General features: G+C 32.3%; 2 protein-coding genes across 2 annotated transcripts; both read left to right on the forward strand.

The window, feature by feature from the left end:
- Positions 1-1,274: 1,274 nt before the first annotated feature.
- LOC148200773 (uncharacterized) lies at positions 1,275-1,954 on the forward strand. The gene has a single exon (XM_088114515.1). It carries the CDS (start codon positions 1,446-1,448, stop codon positions 1,812-1,814), a length of 369 nt encoding a protein of 122 aa, XP_087970641.1. The 5' UTR covers positions 1,275-1,445; the 3' UTR covers positions 1,815-1,954.
- Positions 1,955-15,053: 13,099 nt separating this feature from the next.
- On the forward strand, positions 15,054-16,146 carry LOC148200774 (agamous-like MADS-box protein AGL103). Its single transcript, XM_088113043.1, has one exon. The coding sequence runs from the start codon at positions 15,175-15,177 to the stop codon at positions 16,144-16,146; it is 972 nt and encodes a 323-aa protein (XP_087969169.1). The 5' UTR covers positions 15,054-15,174.
- The last annotated feature ends 1,122 nt before the right edge of the window (positions 16,147-17,268 follow it).

Genomic DNA, 17,268 nt, shown 5'->3' on the forward strand with positions numbered 1-17,268 from the left:
ATTGTCATATATCTCATCTAAAATTACAATCAAAGAATATAATTACTTTCAAAACTAAAAACTTGAATTCAACATGCATGCTAGTTCTTTTTTCCTATTTTATTTTCAAAATGAAAATCTTCGAACTACAACATTACAAATTATTCTACCAAACTCTCACAGCCAAATCAAATCTTATATGCAAATCCATTATTAAAAGATTTTCAAAGATAGTTTCCCTTACTAATATTTACTCAAAATTTAAATATCTAACAAATTGTCCAAACAACAAAAATCAATAACCATATGTTGAAAGAATCACTATTTTTAACTTATTTGACCTAGATTAAAGACAAATTAAAAAAAAAGAAGGAAGAAAATTAAAAAATTTCAGAACAAATAGATATTTACTCTGATTGAAAATTTGATTGATTGAAAATAATCATTAACTCATCAGCTATTGTACAGTGCTATTAGATTAGATGAATGAAATTAGAGAGAGAGAAAAGTCCTATAAGAAGAAATAATAGACTTACACGTAGGAGAGAGTGTAAAAAATGGAAAAATAAAATACGTAAGATCAAGTTATTTGTACCGATTTTACAAAGATTTGCAAATAAAAATAGTGAGGGTTTTGGGATTCTGTCATAAAAAAGCATTATATTTCTCGCCAAAGCAAGCGGAATTGTCCTTCAAATTGAAAAATCACATTTCATTTGTAGTACAAGGATATTTTAGTTATTTTATAAATTATCAAATTAATGTATATGTTTTATTCTATTATATTAACTAAATTATTCATAATACTCTTTTCACCATTTTTTATACTTATTTTTCCTTCTCGTCTATCCTTTCCCTTTTCACTCCCTAATTCAAATATGGTGGAAATATTAAGTTCTGACGACGCATTTATCAGCTTTCAATGTGAAAGTTTGTATAACAACTACGTCCCCATTAAAAAAATTAGTCCAAAAACCGAACAAAAAGCTTACTGCAGAAAGAAAAACGTATAAAATAATCAAATAATTGAAAGGGTTACGTAGTAATCTAATCCAAAATTTATATTTACATTAAAATTATTCTTTTTTCTCTTAATCAATGTGAGTAATCCATAATTAAATTACAAAGTAATATTTTATAGAAAAGTATATCATTTCTCTTTCTTCCAATATGTAAAGAAAAAGGGTGTGAAAAATATTTTTCTTCTTGTTGGTTAATAAAGAAATGTGTACGTACCGAAGCAATAAATGCTTATGAAAGTTTCCAAAGTACAATAAATACAATGCTACTTCAACTACCTCCACGGTAGTTTCCTTCCTCTAGTAATAATACACCACCATGTTCTTACCAACACCACCTCAAACTCATTCACCAAAGATCTTTTCTGGAGGGATACCCTAAATTTCCTCATCCTTCTCACAATCACAACCATAATTTTCTCTTCATTATTCATTTCCACTCTCACCATGTCTTCTGTTCAAATGGTTTCTGCAAGTGCCATCAATTTTAAGCTACCTTACCAAATTCTGAGGCATGATGGCTCTTTGTCTGATGATGAGGATGAGAGAGATCAGACGGTAACCCTAAGGCCTAAGAAGTGGGTCAGGCTTAGAGGGGTGCCCTTGAGGAGAAGGTTGAGGGTGAAAATGGCAAGTTGGAGGAAGATTTGGATGATGAAAAAAGTTATGCTTGTGTGTGCTAAGGTGAAGAAAAGGTTCAAAGAGGGACATGGTCATTTTGGTGACCTATTTGCTGGGAACTATCTCTTCACTCAAATCAACCCAACATCACTCAAGTATCTTGAAAAGAAACTTTCTCAAGCAAAAATTGTTTGATGTGTTATTTATAGTCATGATTCCAATAATCATTGCCTTCTTCTTCTTCTTCGTCTTCCATCTAAGTCTTGTTTTCTTCATTTTTCCTTCTGTTTTCTTTTGATTTATGTATACAAATGCAAGTGCTTCCTGTTTCTCTATGTATAAGCTTTTTAGCCTTTCATTTGTTGCATATTATTTGTAAGCATGAACATAGGTACAAAGCTTTTAGTCTATATGTGAAAATTTTTAGTTATCAATCAATGAAAATTGCTTTAGATATATATATGAGTTGTGTTGTGAATGAAATGCCAGAGTAATAGATTATAGATCTCTTGTGGCACTTTAATTTATGAGATCTACTTCATACCTAGACATATATACATTCAGATACTTTCACACTCAATGTTCTATAGAGTAATGTACATTATGATTAGTGTATTTTACATATATTATTTAAGAAAATTTTACATGTTCACCTTTTCGTTTTCTTACTCCTTCCAACACCTAATAAAAAATTAGTATTTATACTTTTCTAGTTAATTTGCCGATTTTTCTTTTAAATTAATTTTATTTTATTGAATGAAAAAAATGGGTGTTTGTATTATTACCCTAATATTTATATACTTGCCCTATTCCATGTTTAAGCATAGTGATTTGGTAATCAGATTTTCAAAGATGACTTTTATTTTGGGGATCTCTAAAACATGATTAGCATTGAAATTTTTGGGGTATTTCTTCTTGAATTTTGAATTTTTAAATTATGTTTTATTCATTAATTGCATAATGAACTTTGGGAAAAATATTTTGTGTTATGAAATGTTGATTCCAAAATGGAGGTAACTGGAGATATTAATAGACTGTTCAAAAATTAGGTCTAAAGGCCGATGGTGGATTATTGACCAAAAAATTATAAAACAATTATTAAAAAAATAAAAGAATTCAAATATATAACACTCCATAATTAAAATAAATATTTGTTAGGCTTCAAATATATTTTTTACATTATACCTATACACTGTTTAAATTCAAATAAATATTTGTTAGGCTACAAAGGAAATTATATTTCAAAAGCTACTTTCATTGGCCTTTAGCAGTTAATTTTGTTGATGTAATAAAATATATAATTATTTTTCCAACCAAGAATAGACAAAATGAAAAACCAGTTCTAACACACAGAACAGATTTTTACTTTTCATTTTGTCCTTTCTCTCTCGCTCTCTGATTATGCAGGATTCACATTTTTGTTCTGTTGTTTTGATAAAATATGCACTCTTCTAACTTTTATGAACAAAATAAATGCAAAAAGAACAATTTGTGCTACATATTTTGTCGGAGAATACGATAGAACAGCATTTTGCCTAGACTATAAGGTAATTGCATAGAAGCAGGCTAATCTGTCAGCATTTTAGGTTGTTATTAATGTTACATTGTCATAAAGTAAAACATTTCCTCTTCCATCATAATATGTGTGGACCTTTTGCATAAGAAGAGAGGAAGGAAGGTGCTTTTTTAACTCTACGCGTAGTACAAAAGTAGGCATGCTGCCACCTACCCTTGTTTTCAAGTGCTAGCTTAGTAGTTCCACTTGATTGAAATAATAACAAAAATATGATGATTTAAGTACTACAAAAATTACAACTCCATGACAATGCATGATATCCTATATCAATCATGTTGCAACCTCTACTTTTCTTATATCTCAATATTAGGTTTAGGAAATTTCTTAATTCTACTTTTCTTGTATCTCAAAACTTAGGTTTAGGGAATTTCTTATTTATTTATTTATTATGAAATCATGTGAGGCATAATATAATGTTAACATGCCAATTAAAACTTTATCCTTTAATTATATGCCACTATTTGAAAATTTTATAAAAGAAAAAAGAAAAACCAAAAAAGATACAAAATGACGGAATCAAACCAAAACTCATGTAAGAGAAAAATAACCTTTTAGCCACTAACAATACCTAAACTTAGAGAGATTTAAACGATTTATCAAATTAAATCTAATATTCGAAAGTGAAAAATCATAACATGTTTTTATTAGTAATATTAGGAAAGACATCAATACAATTCATAAAGACTATATAAGAAATAACTTTATTAACAATTAATAAATAATCCAATTTCACTTAAACATGGATTTATATGTCAAAAGACATTTAACAAGAAGAATATTAAGTAACATCTTCTCAAAGACACGTATTAAGTATGTCTTACGAGAGAATAACATCTAATCCAATTCAAGAGGTAGATTTACAAAGGAACCCACAAACTATGAAATTAATACAAGTTAATCATAACTCATGTTCATATATCTACATATGCTCACAATGTGTGAGAACTCTCCTCTATTTCTCACAAGATGATATCTTAGTATATGTGACTTAGATCATCAATGAAAAGAAGGAGATATTTGTTAAAACATAAGTGTTAATATTTAATACACAAATAAAATAACAATTCGCATATCATTCCAAATATGTGACTACAAATTCATATAAGTTTCATTATTCTTATATGATTTTTAAATTAGATGTTCTCCTTTATTCGTCTAATATTATTTCTCATCTAACTAAAGACTTCGTTGTCTAGTAGTATGAGTGTTTTGTTATCATTAAATTTCTTTTAACTTGAGGAGCTGGTTTATTTCAACAATCTTTCCCTTTTTCATATAACAAAACCAATAAAGAGATATAATTTTAGTCTATAATTGAGCATCATAAGAAATGTTTTATTGATATCAAATCATAGCATTAGAACCATAATAAATCTTTTGAGATCAAAATCATAATGAGAAACGTATTAGAGTATGACCAACACAATTCATAATCAAGGTATAAGAGTATAAAATTAATAGTTATAATTTTAGGTATCAAAGTATTATAAAATGATTATGATATTATAGTAGAATATATTGGAATGATCATGTTATTGGAGTAAACATAACAATATCATCTCGCAACAAAATTTTAATAAAAAAAAAGGAAAAATATGTTTTTTATCCTTGAAAAATTACGTAAAATTATAAATGGCCTCTGGTCGAAACTTTAACACTGTTTGGTCCTTGAACTTTCAAAAGCATTGGTTTTAGTTCCTATTTTTCAACGAAATTAAAGTTTATCCTACATGACAAATTACGTAAGATTTTGCTCATGTGCTAACACGTGTGCTACACTTGTTATTTCATTTTTTCAATTAAATAAATTTTTTTAATATGCCACCACCGCCTAAAAAGCTTGGAAAAACCATTACCCGTGTTGAACTTGTTATTCACGACACGCGTTTGGTGTTCTCCTTGCATCTTAGCTTCCCACCCCTTAGTTTTCCTTGCTCTTACCTTCTATCATGGCTGATAGAAGAAAGTTACCTACCATAAGGGGATCTCGCCCATCCTCCTCTAGTAATCCAAGAAGTCATGGCAATAATCTTAGTGGATGGATCTTTGACGAAGAAAACACTATGAGTTCACCTTGTTTTGGAAGGAAATAAAGTTAATATCCCCAAAGTACATTGATCTCAATTGGCTTCACATATATGGGTTTCAGTTTGTGCCACTTATCTTCCACCAAGGCATTCAGTCCCTACTCGAGATGCAAGGTAAGTTCTATCCGAATTTAGTTAGAGTGTTCTACTTTAACTTGAAGGTACAAGATGGGGTCTACTCTACTAGAGTTAAGGGATTAGATATTATTATGGACGATGACATTTGGACAATAGTGGCTTAGATTCAGTTGAATGAAGATGCAATGATGTTAACTCGGGGTATTGATGGCTTCAACAAGAGTTTTGCCTTTTTCTCTTTTCTAAAGAATCCTGAGATTCATGTCAACAGGAAGCAGTTGCTAGTGGGTGGTCTCAAGAAGGATGAGAGGCTAATTCATTTCTTGATTGTGTGGCTACTTTTTCCCTGTGTTTTTAATCACACACAGTGCTTTGAGGCGGATCTAATGATTATTTATGGTTTAGTCAATGAGATTATGATTCATTGGATCAGTCTTATCTGTGATACCATGATGAAGGCTAAGAGGTTCACTCGTTACCCTTTTCCCTATGCTCTTTTGGTATCCATGATCTGCGAGTACAAGGGAGTAGATGTCTCTAGTGGTGCATTTCAGAGCACTCACAATGGCAGTTAGATAGGGAATTCTGCCCTCCGTCAGATGGGATTTATCTCTCAAGGAAATACCTACATCCATTGTGATGATGTAGGGAACCCAAAGGATGATGATGAAGATCAGTCGATGGATGACATCCAAGATAAAGCGAGACCCTCTACGCTAGCTCCAATCAGCTCCTCTTACTCTTTAGAGAGTCTGTCTAAGCAATTATCCAATATGTCTCTTCTTTAAGCCTCTAGGAATGAAGAAGTGTGTTCTCTCCTTATGAATCTAGACAATAAGGTTCAAGTCATAAAAGACTTAGTAACTCCTTTAGATGATGACGATAGCGATGAATTCTATATGTCCTTCATGCATTTCATTTGCATTTTCTCTTCCTGTGTTATGTTATGTTTTATTATATTAATGAAAAGTTTGGATTCTTATTTAATTTTCCTTATTTATGTCTTGCTTATATTTAGGGGGAGTTCTTATGTTTAGGGGGAGATATATTTTTAACTCATACATAGCGTTTTTTAATAATGATCAAGATGAGAGATAAGTATGTTTAAAGTATGATTAAAGGCTTAACTTTTATTTATCTCTTGTCTACTAATCCCTTTCTTGAAGTTATGTACGAACTACAGATTAGTACAGGTTACAAGAAGCTTTAATTCAAAGGAGTTTTGATTATCATAAAATAGGGGGAGATTGTTAGCATAAAGATGAAGCTTAGAAGTTTTGATGATATCTCAAAGTCAAGTCTCAAGTGCTCTTGTTGCAAGAAGACTTTCATGAAGACTTGTTTTATGATTAAGCATTTCTAATTCAGTAGTTTTATGTATAGGGTATTATTTATCCTTGATTACATCTATTGTGCTTAAAAGTTTTCTAAAAACTCATTTTTCCTTGGAATAATCAATTACCAACTTACCATAATCGATTATAACTTACCATAATCGATTATCACGAGCAATTATGAGAGCTTTCAAGCATGTTTTTTACCATTGTACATACATTATGAGCATAATTGATTACCTCATTTAGATAATCGATTAACACGAGCAATTATGAGAGTTTTCAAGCATGTTTTTTACCGTTGTGCATACATTAAATGCATAATTGATTACCTCATTTAGATAATTGATTGTGTTAAATAGTTGACAATGGATTTTTTGGAGGTATCCTTGAGAGAGATCTCTATATATTGGATTAAGACTCTCATTTTAACATATGAAGTACATAGAATTTCGAAAAGCTTATTTGATTTTATTGTGTACTCTGATAAGTGTGTTCTAGGGTTTGTGTAACCCTTGTGTTGTGGCTTTGAGAACTTGATGTTGGCATAGAGCGAAAATTTCACGAGAGTTGTGATTGACTATTGTTGTTATTGCTGAGTTAAAGTTTGTCATCCTTTGTGAAGATTCAAAGGAGGTGGTCATCCTTCGTGAAGCATTCGAAGGAGGTGTTCATCCCTTGTGGGTTTCAGAGGAAGTGAGTTTCATCTCTTGCGGTAACAAGAGAAGTGTTCTAACCTTAAACTTGTTTATTTTCTTTGTGATTGTAATAGTTTGTTGGTTTTTTATAGTGGATCATTAATTTTCATTTGAAATTAAAAACTAGATGTAGGATCTTTGTGATATGAGACAATATAAAATCACTTGTGCAATTTTCTCTCTTCCTTACACTCTTATTTGTTTTAATTTATCGTTAAGGAATTTGAATTAAAAGAGAAAATATTTAAAGGCACGATTTGGGATTAGAAACCAATTCACCCCCTCTCTTGGTTTGTTGTTCACGCTAATCATTCTACTGCACCATTCTAACATAAGGGATCTACAAGGCACAATAGGTTTTGGAATTTTGTTTTCAAAAGAAATATCTGATGTTGAGCTGGGAATACTTCAGTATTAAAACTCAGTTTTATGTAGAGATAAGAGTGATAGAAAGAGCACTGTAGGATATATTTTCTTTTGTGGAGGAGCACCAGTTTCATGAAACTCTACAAAAGAACCTGTGGTAGCTTTGTCCTCATGTGAGGCTAAGAACATTGCATCCTCAGAAGCATCATGTCAAGTAGCCTAGTTGGGTCTCCTAATGAAGGAACTAAGGTGAACTTGATGCATAAGACAATTTCTAGTGGACAATAAGTCAACAATTGACTTGGCAAGGCATCCACCTTCTCATCGAAGGCATAAACATACTGACAAAAGGGACATAAAATCAATTCAATCATCCACCAACCAATAATAATTCTGATTGACTATTATCACTGAAAATTATCACTTAGAAAATAAATGTGGGTCGTTACAAACAAACTCATCCCAGAGGTAAAAAATTCTTGTTTTTGGTCTAGAATAATGTTAAACCAAAGAACAAAAAATTTAAAGTGAGTGTTAAGGAGACCTCAAGCTAGGGAGTCCAAGTCCCCTATTCCTTTAGACTATCTTCTAACAACTTGAACAACAACTTGTATCTCTTAGAACTTTATTAAGATATGAAATACTAGAAAACTAATTTTTAAGGTATAATCATCTTATACTTGTATCTCTTGGGATCTATTAAGATATGAAATAGTAGAAAACTGATTTAAGTTATTTTATTTAGAGATATAATCATCTCATCTTTTCCTACAATATCTTCGAAATTATATGGGATCTGTTTATCTTACCAATTACCATAAGTCAACCTATAACTTATTTAAGATGTAATTTTCCAAGGTTATGATGGTACATACCCCCAACCTTAAGCCGATTTCGGCATTAAGTTTGAATTCTCCAATAGTTATGATGGTACATAGCTCCCAGTGTTGAGCTGATTGAAGCGCAAAGGATGGCCTATTTTTTGATGCAAGATTATAAATTAGTTGTAACTGATATATATATATATATATATATAAAAGTTACAACATTAGTGTATGTCATTCATTTATTCTTTTGTAAAACATTCTCTTTGTAGAGTTTAATTTAATCCAATAAGATTACCTGTTTGGTGTTCATTCTATTTCGTTTATACCTTACCCTTCTTAGTTATTTTTCATGGACCTTCCTTCTTAGAACAATCGTATCAAGTGGTATCAGAAGGTGACCTTCCAAACACGATTCTATAATGGCTAATAATACCCAAAATCAAACACTTTTTTTGAGAAATAGAAGAACGTCTCAATACGTAAATTGAAGAATGATTCATGGAGATTGACACTTCGTTACAAGGCACAATAAAGGATATGTTTGGACACCACGAACATTCTTCTTCCTCAGGTTGTGGTTCTTGTTCTTGACCTTATTCGTGTAACACTCAACTCGCCTATTTGTATTTTCCCTATTCAATGGTGATGGCATCAAGAAATGCATAATTTAGTGTGACACGTTCTTTTCGATTTATCAAAACCGTGAGAATATTCACTTTAGTGTGTGGTTAAGGCTTCACAGACGTTTGAACGCCGGTTAAGGCCTCGACGTACTTCGAATTACGGCGAGGCCTCAACCAGCTTTCGAACACTGGCGAGGCCTTAATCGTACTTCAAAGTGTGGTTAAAGGTTTCAAACCAAATCTTACTCAAATGTTGGCCTCTCAACGAATGACAAAAGCACCAACGACCACCAAACAACACCCCCCATCGGGAGGACCGCGACCAAGGACCATAGGGACCATCACTGAACTAACATTAGGACTATTAAACTGCGTTTTAGTCGCCTAAGGCAAAACAAAGTCTGGTCCCCACTAATGTAGCATAGGGCAACCAGAATATCAATCCTAGGACTCAGCTAATTAAGATTAAAGTGTAGGGTTAGGGTCTTGTATTTATTTACTAATTATTTACTATTAAACTGGGTGGGGACATTTAAAATGAATGAAACTAAAATAAAAGAATTAAAACTAGTCTAAACTAAAATCTGCTTAAAAGAATAAAGAAATTGAAATGCAATAAAAGAAAAGAAAATAACAATCTAAACTACTCAAAACAGAAATAAAACATATTTACTATAACTTCCAACAACTAAAACATAACAGATATGATACAATCTAAACAGAACTCAAATGCTAAAAAAATAAGGAAATAAATTTTTCAAACAGAAATGCAGAATAGAAGCAAAACCTAAGTCTAAAAGAATGCATTAACAATTAAAAAATATTCCTAAACAAAGCATCAAATCTGAATTAAAATGTAAAACATAAAACCTAAAATGAATCATCAAATCCTACTCTAAACAGAAGTAATCAAGAACAATCATGTTAATATTCTCAACTAAAACTGAAATCAAATGAACAAACACCTAAATTAACAAGTAGAAACAAATTTGTTGCTTAGACTAATGAATAAGAATCAAAAGTGCCAAGATTAGTGTAGAAAAGTAGTCATTTACAACTCAGGAAGACATCCTGGACAGTTATACCCACTATGTGGTATTTAAATTCCAAATCAAAACTTAGATTGTGTAAATGTCTACTTACTATACCAAATTACAGCAAATTCAAATCCTAATTCAAGTTTCTAACCAATACTAGATGTAGAACCTAATCTAAATGCAATTAAAATGCAATCTACTCTAAAACATACAAAATCCTAATTGAAATGAACTGACACAAGCAAAAATATGAATTACAATATTTTTCTTTTATTGGACTCATCTCCAAACTCGAGAAGACATCTCGATAAGTCATGCTCACTATGGAGTCATGTAATTCTCTAAGGAATTTCAGCTATGTGGAGTCATAGAGTCCAAATCAAATTTTCAAAGTAAAACAACTACTCTAAAACAATATCTTTTTTATCGTTGAACTCAACTCTAACTCGAGAAGACATCTTAATAAGTCATGCTCACAGCGGAGTCATGTAATTCCCTAAGGAATTTCAGATGTGTAGAGTTACGAGTTCAACTCATTTTCAAATCAAAACATGAAAAATATGTACATAATCAACCAAGAACGCAGAAACATTGCAAAGAAAATCGAACTCAGAATCATACAGCACTCAACACAGAGAAATATCAAAGTAGAAGGAAGTATTATTAATGAAACACAAAAGTTACAAAAAAATACGGAACAGAATGCGTGAGTAGGAACACAACGCACAAGAACTCGAATCTACTCTACTAAAAGCGCGATAAAACCCTAGAACTCGCTCTCGCGGAACCTCTCAGCCTCCGCGTTTTTCTCACACTGTCTATATACATGCCCTTTTATAGGGTCGAAGAAGGAAGAAAAAAAATGAAAGAGGGAAAAGGGAAAGTGAAAAGGACTAATTGTCGACGCTTCGCACTCCTTTGATCCAACGTCCTCTGTTCACGATCTCCTTCTAATCTTCTCGACAGCCCTCCTATCATCTTCTCTTTGATCAACTTCTTCTCTAGGCAGCTTCTTCTCCGGGAAGGATCAGTGACTTGAGCATAAGCTTTGTCTTTTCTCTTCATCTCACTTCTCTCTAATTGCTCTTAGGAACCCTAGCTGGAAGAAAGCTACCTTTTCTTCCAAATGAATTGCGTAGTAAGAACCCCAAAGCAGGACAGCTTCTGCTAAGACTGAAACGTTGTGTTTCATTAATCTCTGGCCCGTGCAGAATAAGCCCATTTCCTTTTCAACTAAATCTGCCAGCCTTCAAAACGCACAACATCAATTACAATGCAGGCCTAATTCCCAAACTGTGGCAGCAACGGCCCACTCTTCATCAACCATCATCAGTATCCCATCAAGAGCAACTTCCAATTATCCAGCCAATGGCCCAATGTACTCAAAATGTGGCAGCCAAGCCAAAAGACGTGTTTCACTAAAGTTGGAGTTCCATTGCAGCAGTAGCAGCCCGGCAGCGGAGAGTTACTCTCTCCACCACCACACATTGCTCCCTGCACCTCCTCATTCCTTTTTTGTCCTTCAGTAATATTTAAACGGATGTGAATATGCGTTGAATTCTTAAACGGATGTCAACATCCATGCATGGATATTGACATCCGTTGAAGGACAAACGGATCTCGACATTCGTTCAAGAATAATTTCCGTAGATGGAAGGATGCTTCTTTCCCTAAGCTTGTCTATCCACTAGTGCACCCCGCTGTTTTGGTGGAAACATATGAGAAGGGTGAGAGTGTCGCCTATTATGTTGATGATCTTCAAGGACATGAACGGCTTAAATCTTCTATTGCTCATATTGGGACTCACGTACTTCTGAAAATGTTTCTGGTAAAGTATCTTTATTTGTTTTGCAACATAAAGCATAACTCATCACGATTGATGACCTCAAATCTCCCACGAATTGTTGTAATGCTTGTTTTTATTTAAAACAATAGCAAACCATGTCTTTTAATAATTATTAACTCTTTCTAGAAATTGTCTTTACTGTGTGATAAACTGATTTTTCATATCATTATAGATTAGATTTAGAGGGTTTCTTTGTTGGATATTCATGAAGTATGGTGATGTTTACATGGCCTTTTGGTTGTTTAGATCTACTCTGTATATTATTTATTGAGTTTTCTTTGCCTTATCAGTCATACTGAATTTTCTTTTGTCCAAAATAATAGTTTGTTTTTTGAAGGAACGTCTTAGTTCTGTTGATAATAGTAATCTGATCATGCATCTCCTAATCCTTAATTTGAACGGAAAAAAATTTGACTTCTGGTAATAGTTTTAAACTGTAACATTATAAAGTTCTAACTTCCTAGACATTGCAATGTCTTCTTTCAGGTGGACAACTTCATTCATGCAGACATGCATCCTACAAATATCCTTGTTCGAGTGGCTTAGAGCAAGTCGCGAAAGCGGCTCTTCAAATCAAAGCCTCATGTAGTTTTTCTTGATGTGGGTATGACTGTCGAACTCTTTGGTAGTGAGGAGGTGTAGGGATTACTTGGTAAAAGTTAAATTAACGTAAGGTATTTTTGGAATTAAAAAAATAGTGAGAAGGTGTAGGAAGTACTTGGGGTGGTGGAGGGAGCAATCTCCCGACAGCGTCTTCAATCAGCAGCGTCAAATCCAATAGTGTAGAACAGCCAGCCCAATCAAGGCCCAATCCTGGAATTTCATTTCAACTATGAACAGAAAGAGCAATTAGAAATTAAAGACAAAGACAACAAAAATTAAAAACCTATTTAAGCAAAATAAAGAAAAGAATTTTTATTAAAATATTTTCCAAAAATACTAATTTCCTATTTATTAACAAAGACTAAAAATATATACTCCTAAAAACCTATTTTTAACTAAAATTTTACAAAACTAAGATTTTAAAGAAAAACCTAAATCTATCATAATTCTAAACAATAAGAAACTAAAAGAATCTAATAAACACTCCTAAACACAGAAAAATATGTAAGTTTGGAGAATTATCAAGGACTATCACTGAAATCACTGGAATGCACAACACAGAAAACAAAGAATAAGAATAAGAGAAGGGAATAAGAAATGTAAAGTGAATGTCGAAACCAGGGAGTGCAGATATGTATATCGAACTTCATCCTTGGTTGGTAAAAAAGTAAACCTATCGTTACTAAATCATTAACTCTCATTAACTCACACACCAATGCAAAATGTAAGGGTAATAACATATAATGGAGGTGCAACTGAAGTTATGGAGGTGCAAGGAGCACGCCTCTAAAAGAAAATGTTGCTATATTGTTCGCCCAATTCTAAGCATTCACGTGATTTAATTCTTCTCTTTACATAAACTTTCACTCACTAAACCATGGCCTCACTCGGCCATGCATCGAAAAACCAATTAACACCTATGGGCCCTACATGCATGCACCCAAAAAGAAAAACAATAACATCCGTGAGCCCTACTTCGTGCAAGAATATAAAGGAAATTAGCCAAATGAAAAATAAACTCACCTAAGTCTTATGAAGGTCGAACCCCTTGGTCTTGGACACCACCTACACAACAACACAATACACATACCATTAAGCCAATTCAAATTCACTTAAAGTTATATACAAAAATACCTATGTAAATCATACAAGCCATACCATATATTATTAAAATAATAAATAAAGAAAACCAAACATTAATTTATTTATTTGACAAAAATAATTATAACATCGACAAAAAAATTTAGACTATTATAATTCTATTTTTATTATTTTCTTCGGGTTTTACATCGGATGCCACTTATCCAGCATTGGACACTATCCTGTTTAATCGTTTGATGAAACTAAAATTTTGATAGTTGGTCTTATTGGTTTGAATGTTTGGATCTTTGATTTAAGGTTTGTGTATGGAGTAATGAATGTCACACTTTGATGTGTTTGATGAAAATAAGGTAATTGAATGTTATGCTAGTACAATAGAAAATAAAGAATGAATTGTTAGCATGAAATTTGAAATAAATGATAAGTGAATTATGTTATGAGATCAATTTGGATTGAGGTAAATTTCAGATCTGTAATAGGTAAATGATAGGTTCTAAAATTTTATTACTTGCTTATTTCAACCGAGTAATAAAGTTTGGTATTTTAGACCGGGAGAAGGAAAAAAAAAGGCCGTAAAAATATAATTTTAGAAGAAAGACAATAAATAAATATGACATAAAAACATAAAAGAAATAAAGAGTTAGATGATCAGTGAGAAAGTATTAAAAGACAGAATTTACTACATTTGTTATGATATGATAAAAAAAATTAGAAATAATTAATGCAGTAGAAAGAGAAAAGTCTAATCATTCATAAAAGAATATTTGTCCCATTGAATCAACGGTGACATCTTAAACATTTTAATCTAAATTTGATTTCAATCATCCAATCCAATTTATAAAAATTAGTTGTTATTCATTAATTTCAAGCTAATTACATTGAATGATGGATTATAATGATATATTTTTGATTGAAATTTATGTATCAAATTTTATATTTGTTACTGTGCATTAAATATTTCAAACAGATTTGGTTTCTTGGAGAAGTCTCATTCTTTTACCTTATACTTTTCCACTTCACATTCTCCTTTTGTTCTTCCATTGTTCTTGTTGAATTCTTCATCATCTTCTTCTCACTGCCACAAAATAGAATGGAGTGGTGCGTGGAGTAACAAGCTGGTTGGGTTGGCCCATCTTCTTCATCATCTTCAAAAGTAATCAAAAAAGGAGCCCCAAGATCACTTCTTCATCTTCTTCCCACGCAAGTCAAGCCTCCACTTTTACCAGAGTCATCATTGGTGACCCCGATCACCTTCAGAGGTATACTTTCACAGAAACTATTGTTGTTGAATTCATCTGAGGTTTATTTTTACTATATGTTACTGTTCAGTTTTATTGGTTGCTATTGAATTGTTTTTGGTATGTGCTGTGTTGCAGAATATGGGTCGCGCAAGGATAACCTTAAAACAAATCTCCAATGAAAGATCCCGCAAGACAACTTTCTTGCGAAGAAAGACAGGGCTAATGAAGAAAATCTCGGAATTTTCGAAGAGGTGTGGTGGTGAGCACTGTTTGATTATGTACGATGATAATGCTGATGGTAATGGTGATGTTGAAGCAGTGACTTCGCCCGAAAACCCTGTAGAGATACATTCCATGATTCAAAAGTACTATGAAACTCAATTAAAGAAAGAGAGACCTCACAAGACTTACGGTATTGAAGAGTTTTTTAAGAACAGAAAGAACATGATTGAAGCTGAGATTTCCAAAGTGCATAAACAAATCAGAAGCATCAAGTACCCAACTTGGGATCCAAGTTTCGTGAACATGGAAAAGGATCAATTGAGGGCCTTGTGTGCTCGTGTGGAGGCCAAAATTGAAGCTTGTGATGAGGGAATTAAATTGCTGAAGAACCACAAGAATGTACCCAGTTTGATGCAGAATTTCTCACACGGCCAAATCATCCAAACTCCAATCCAGGCACTTGATAATGAAATTAGTTATTTGTTGAGAAACATGCAAGAGGGTGGTGGTGATGATGCTTGGTTTAGTTCTGTGCCAAACATGGCTCAGGAAAATGCTACTGCTACCACCTCATATCCAAACCAAGTCAATTGTTTGCAAAACATCTCTCAAAGTCAACCATTGCTTGAAGATTTTATGGAACTTCATGATAAGAATTATGAAGCAGTTGATGTGCCACTGAATTCAACCAATCTATTCAGTGAGCTGGAGGTTGAGGAATTGATTAGGGAACTTTCTAATGAAGGATGTGATAATCCTGTGGGTTGTAGCAGTCAACCTCATGAATCTCTCTTGCCAAGTATTTCTGCTGAATATCAAAATCAGCACCAAGGAGGAGGACCTTTGAACGCCTTGCCTCAAACCAATTACTATGACATGCTTTTCTGAATACTTACTTTTGACTGAACTTGGTTGTGTTATTGTTATACCGTATGTCGTGTTTCTTTAACACTAAATTAGTTTTTGGCCTCTACTTAGTTCATGCTTCTTTGTTTAGGTAATGTAGGTGTCATCTTGCAGTAAAAAGTGCAGAATTTTGGTTTCACATGTTCATTGCGAGTATCTATCATTTGCACTCTACAATATTTTTTTCTCTCTAATTATTCATGGTTTAAAAGGATTATTAAAATTGGTTCAAAAATAATTGTAGTAGACTCTATGAATTATTCCTGTTCTTGATGTTCTTTTTCTGATATAGCCCGCGTCCTTGGCTTGTACGAGGGAACAATTTTCGTTTTGAAGTGTCTGAAAATCTAATCATGCGGATAGATATTTTATTTTCGGACTTCAATAAAAAAAAGCTTAATTTATTAAATAGCTAATTTAAAAGGAAAAATGATACGAATTTTTTAAACGAAAACAATAACATGGTTTGTCTAAATTTTTCCTTCTAAACTTTTTTAATATACAATATATAAATAATGAATAATGAATGTTTTTTTACAATTTGTCCATACATAAGTAATTTCGAAAGTTCTCGAATTTTGTCTTTCATAAAGGGGAAAGATTGTTTCCTAAAGGAGTGTCCTTGAAAATTGTAATAATTAAGAAAATAAATAAATGAGATTATAGATTTTTTTAAGTAAAAAATAAATAAATTTATTGTTTATTTAATTTTGTAAGAATCTAGAAAATAGAGTATTAGAGTTGATATGTGTTTTAAAATAATGAGACCGAGTATTATATTTTAAAATAATTCAATAATATAAGGTTTAATAGCCAATTTAGTCCTCACTTTGGTTGAAAAATCTCAATTTAGTCCCTCGTTATAAAAGTGTTTTACATTAGTCCTAACTTTTAAAATAGTGGGTCAGATTGGTCCCTTTCGTTAAATATAAGTTAACGAAATTAATGGATGATGATGTGCACAGCTTAAAGCTGATGTGTTAGATTGGTCCCTCGTTAGCTTTAAGTTGTGTCACATCATCATCCATTAATTTTGTTAACTTATATTTAACAGAAAGGACCAATCTGACCCACTATTTTAAAAGTTAGGACTAATTCAAAACA

The sequence above is a fragment of the Vigna umbellata genome, chromosome 4 (assembly GCF_029865625.1).
Source record: "Vigna umbellata cultivar VRB3 chromosome 4, Vumbellata_1.0, whole genome shotgun sequence".
Lineage (NCBI taxonomy): Eukaryota > Viridiplantae > Streptophyta > Magnoliopsida > Fabales > Fabaceae > Vigna > Vigna umbellata.

Coding starts and splice junctions, on each gene's coding strand:
- LOC148200773 (XM_088114515.1), top strand. CDS start 1,446: ATGTCTTCTGTTCAAATGGTTTCTGCAAGTGCCATCAATTTTAAGCTA.
- LOC148200774 (XM_088113043.1), top strand. CDS start 15,175: ATGGGTCGCGCAAGGATAACCTTAAAACAAATCTCCAATGAAAGATCC.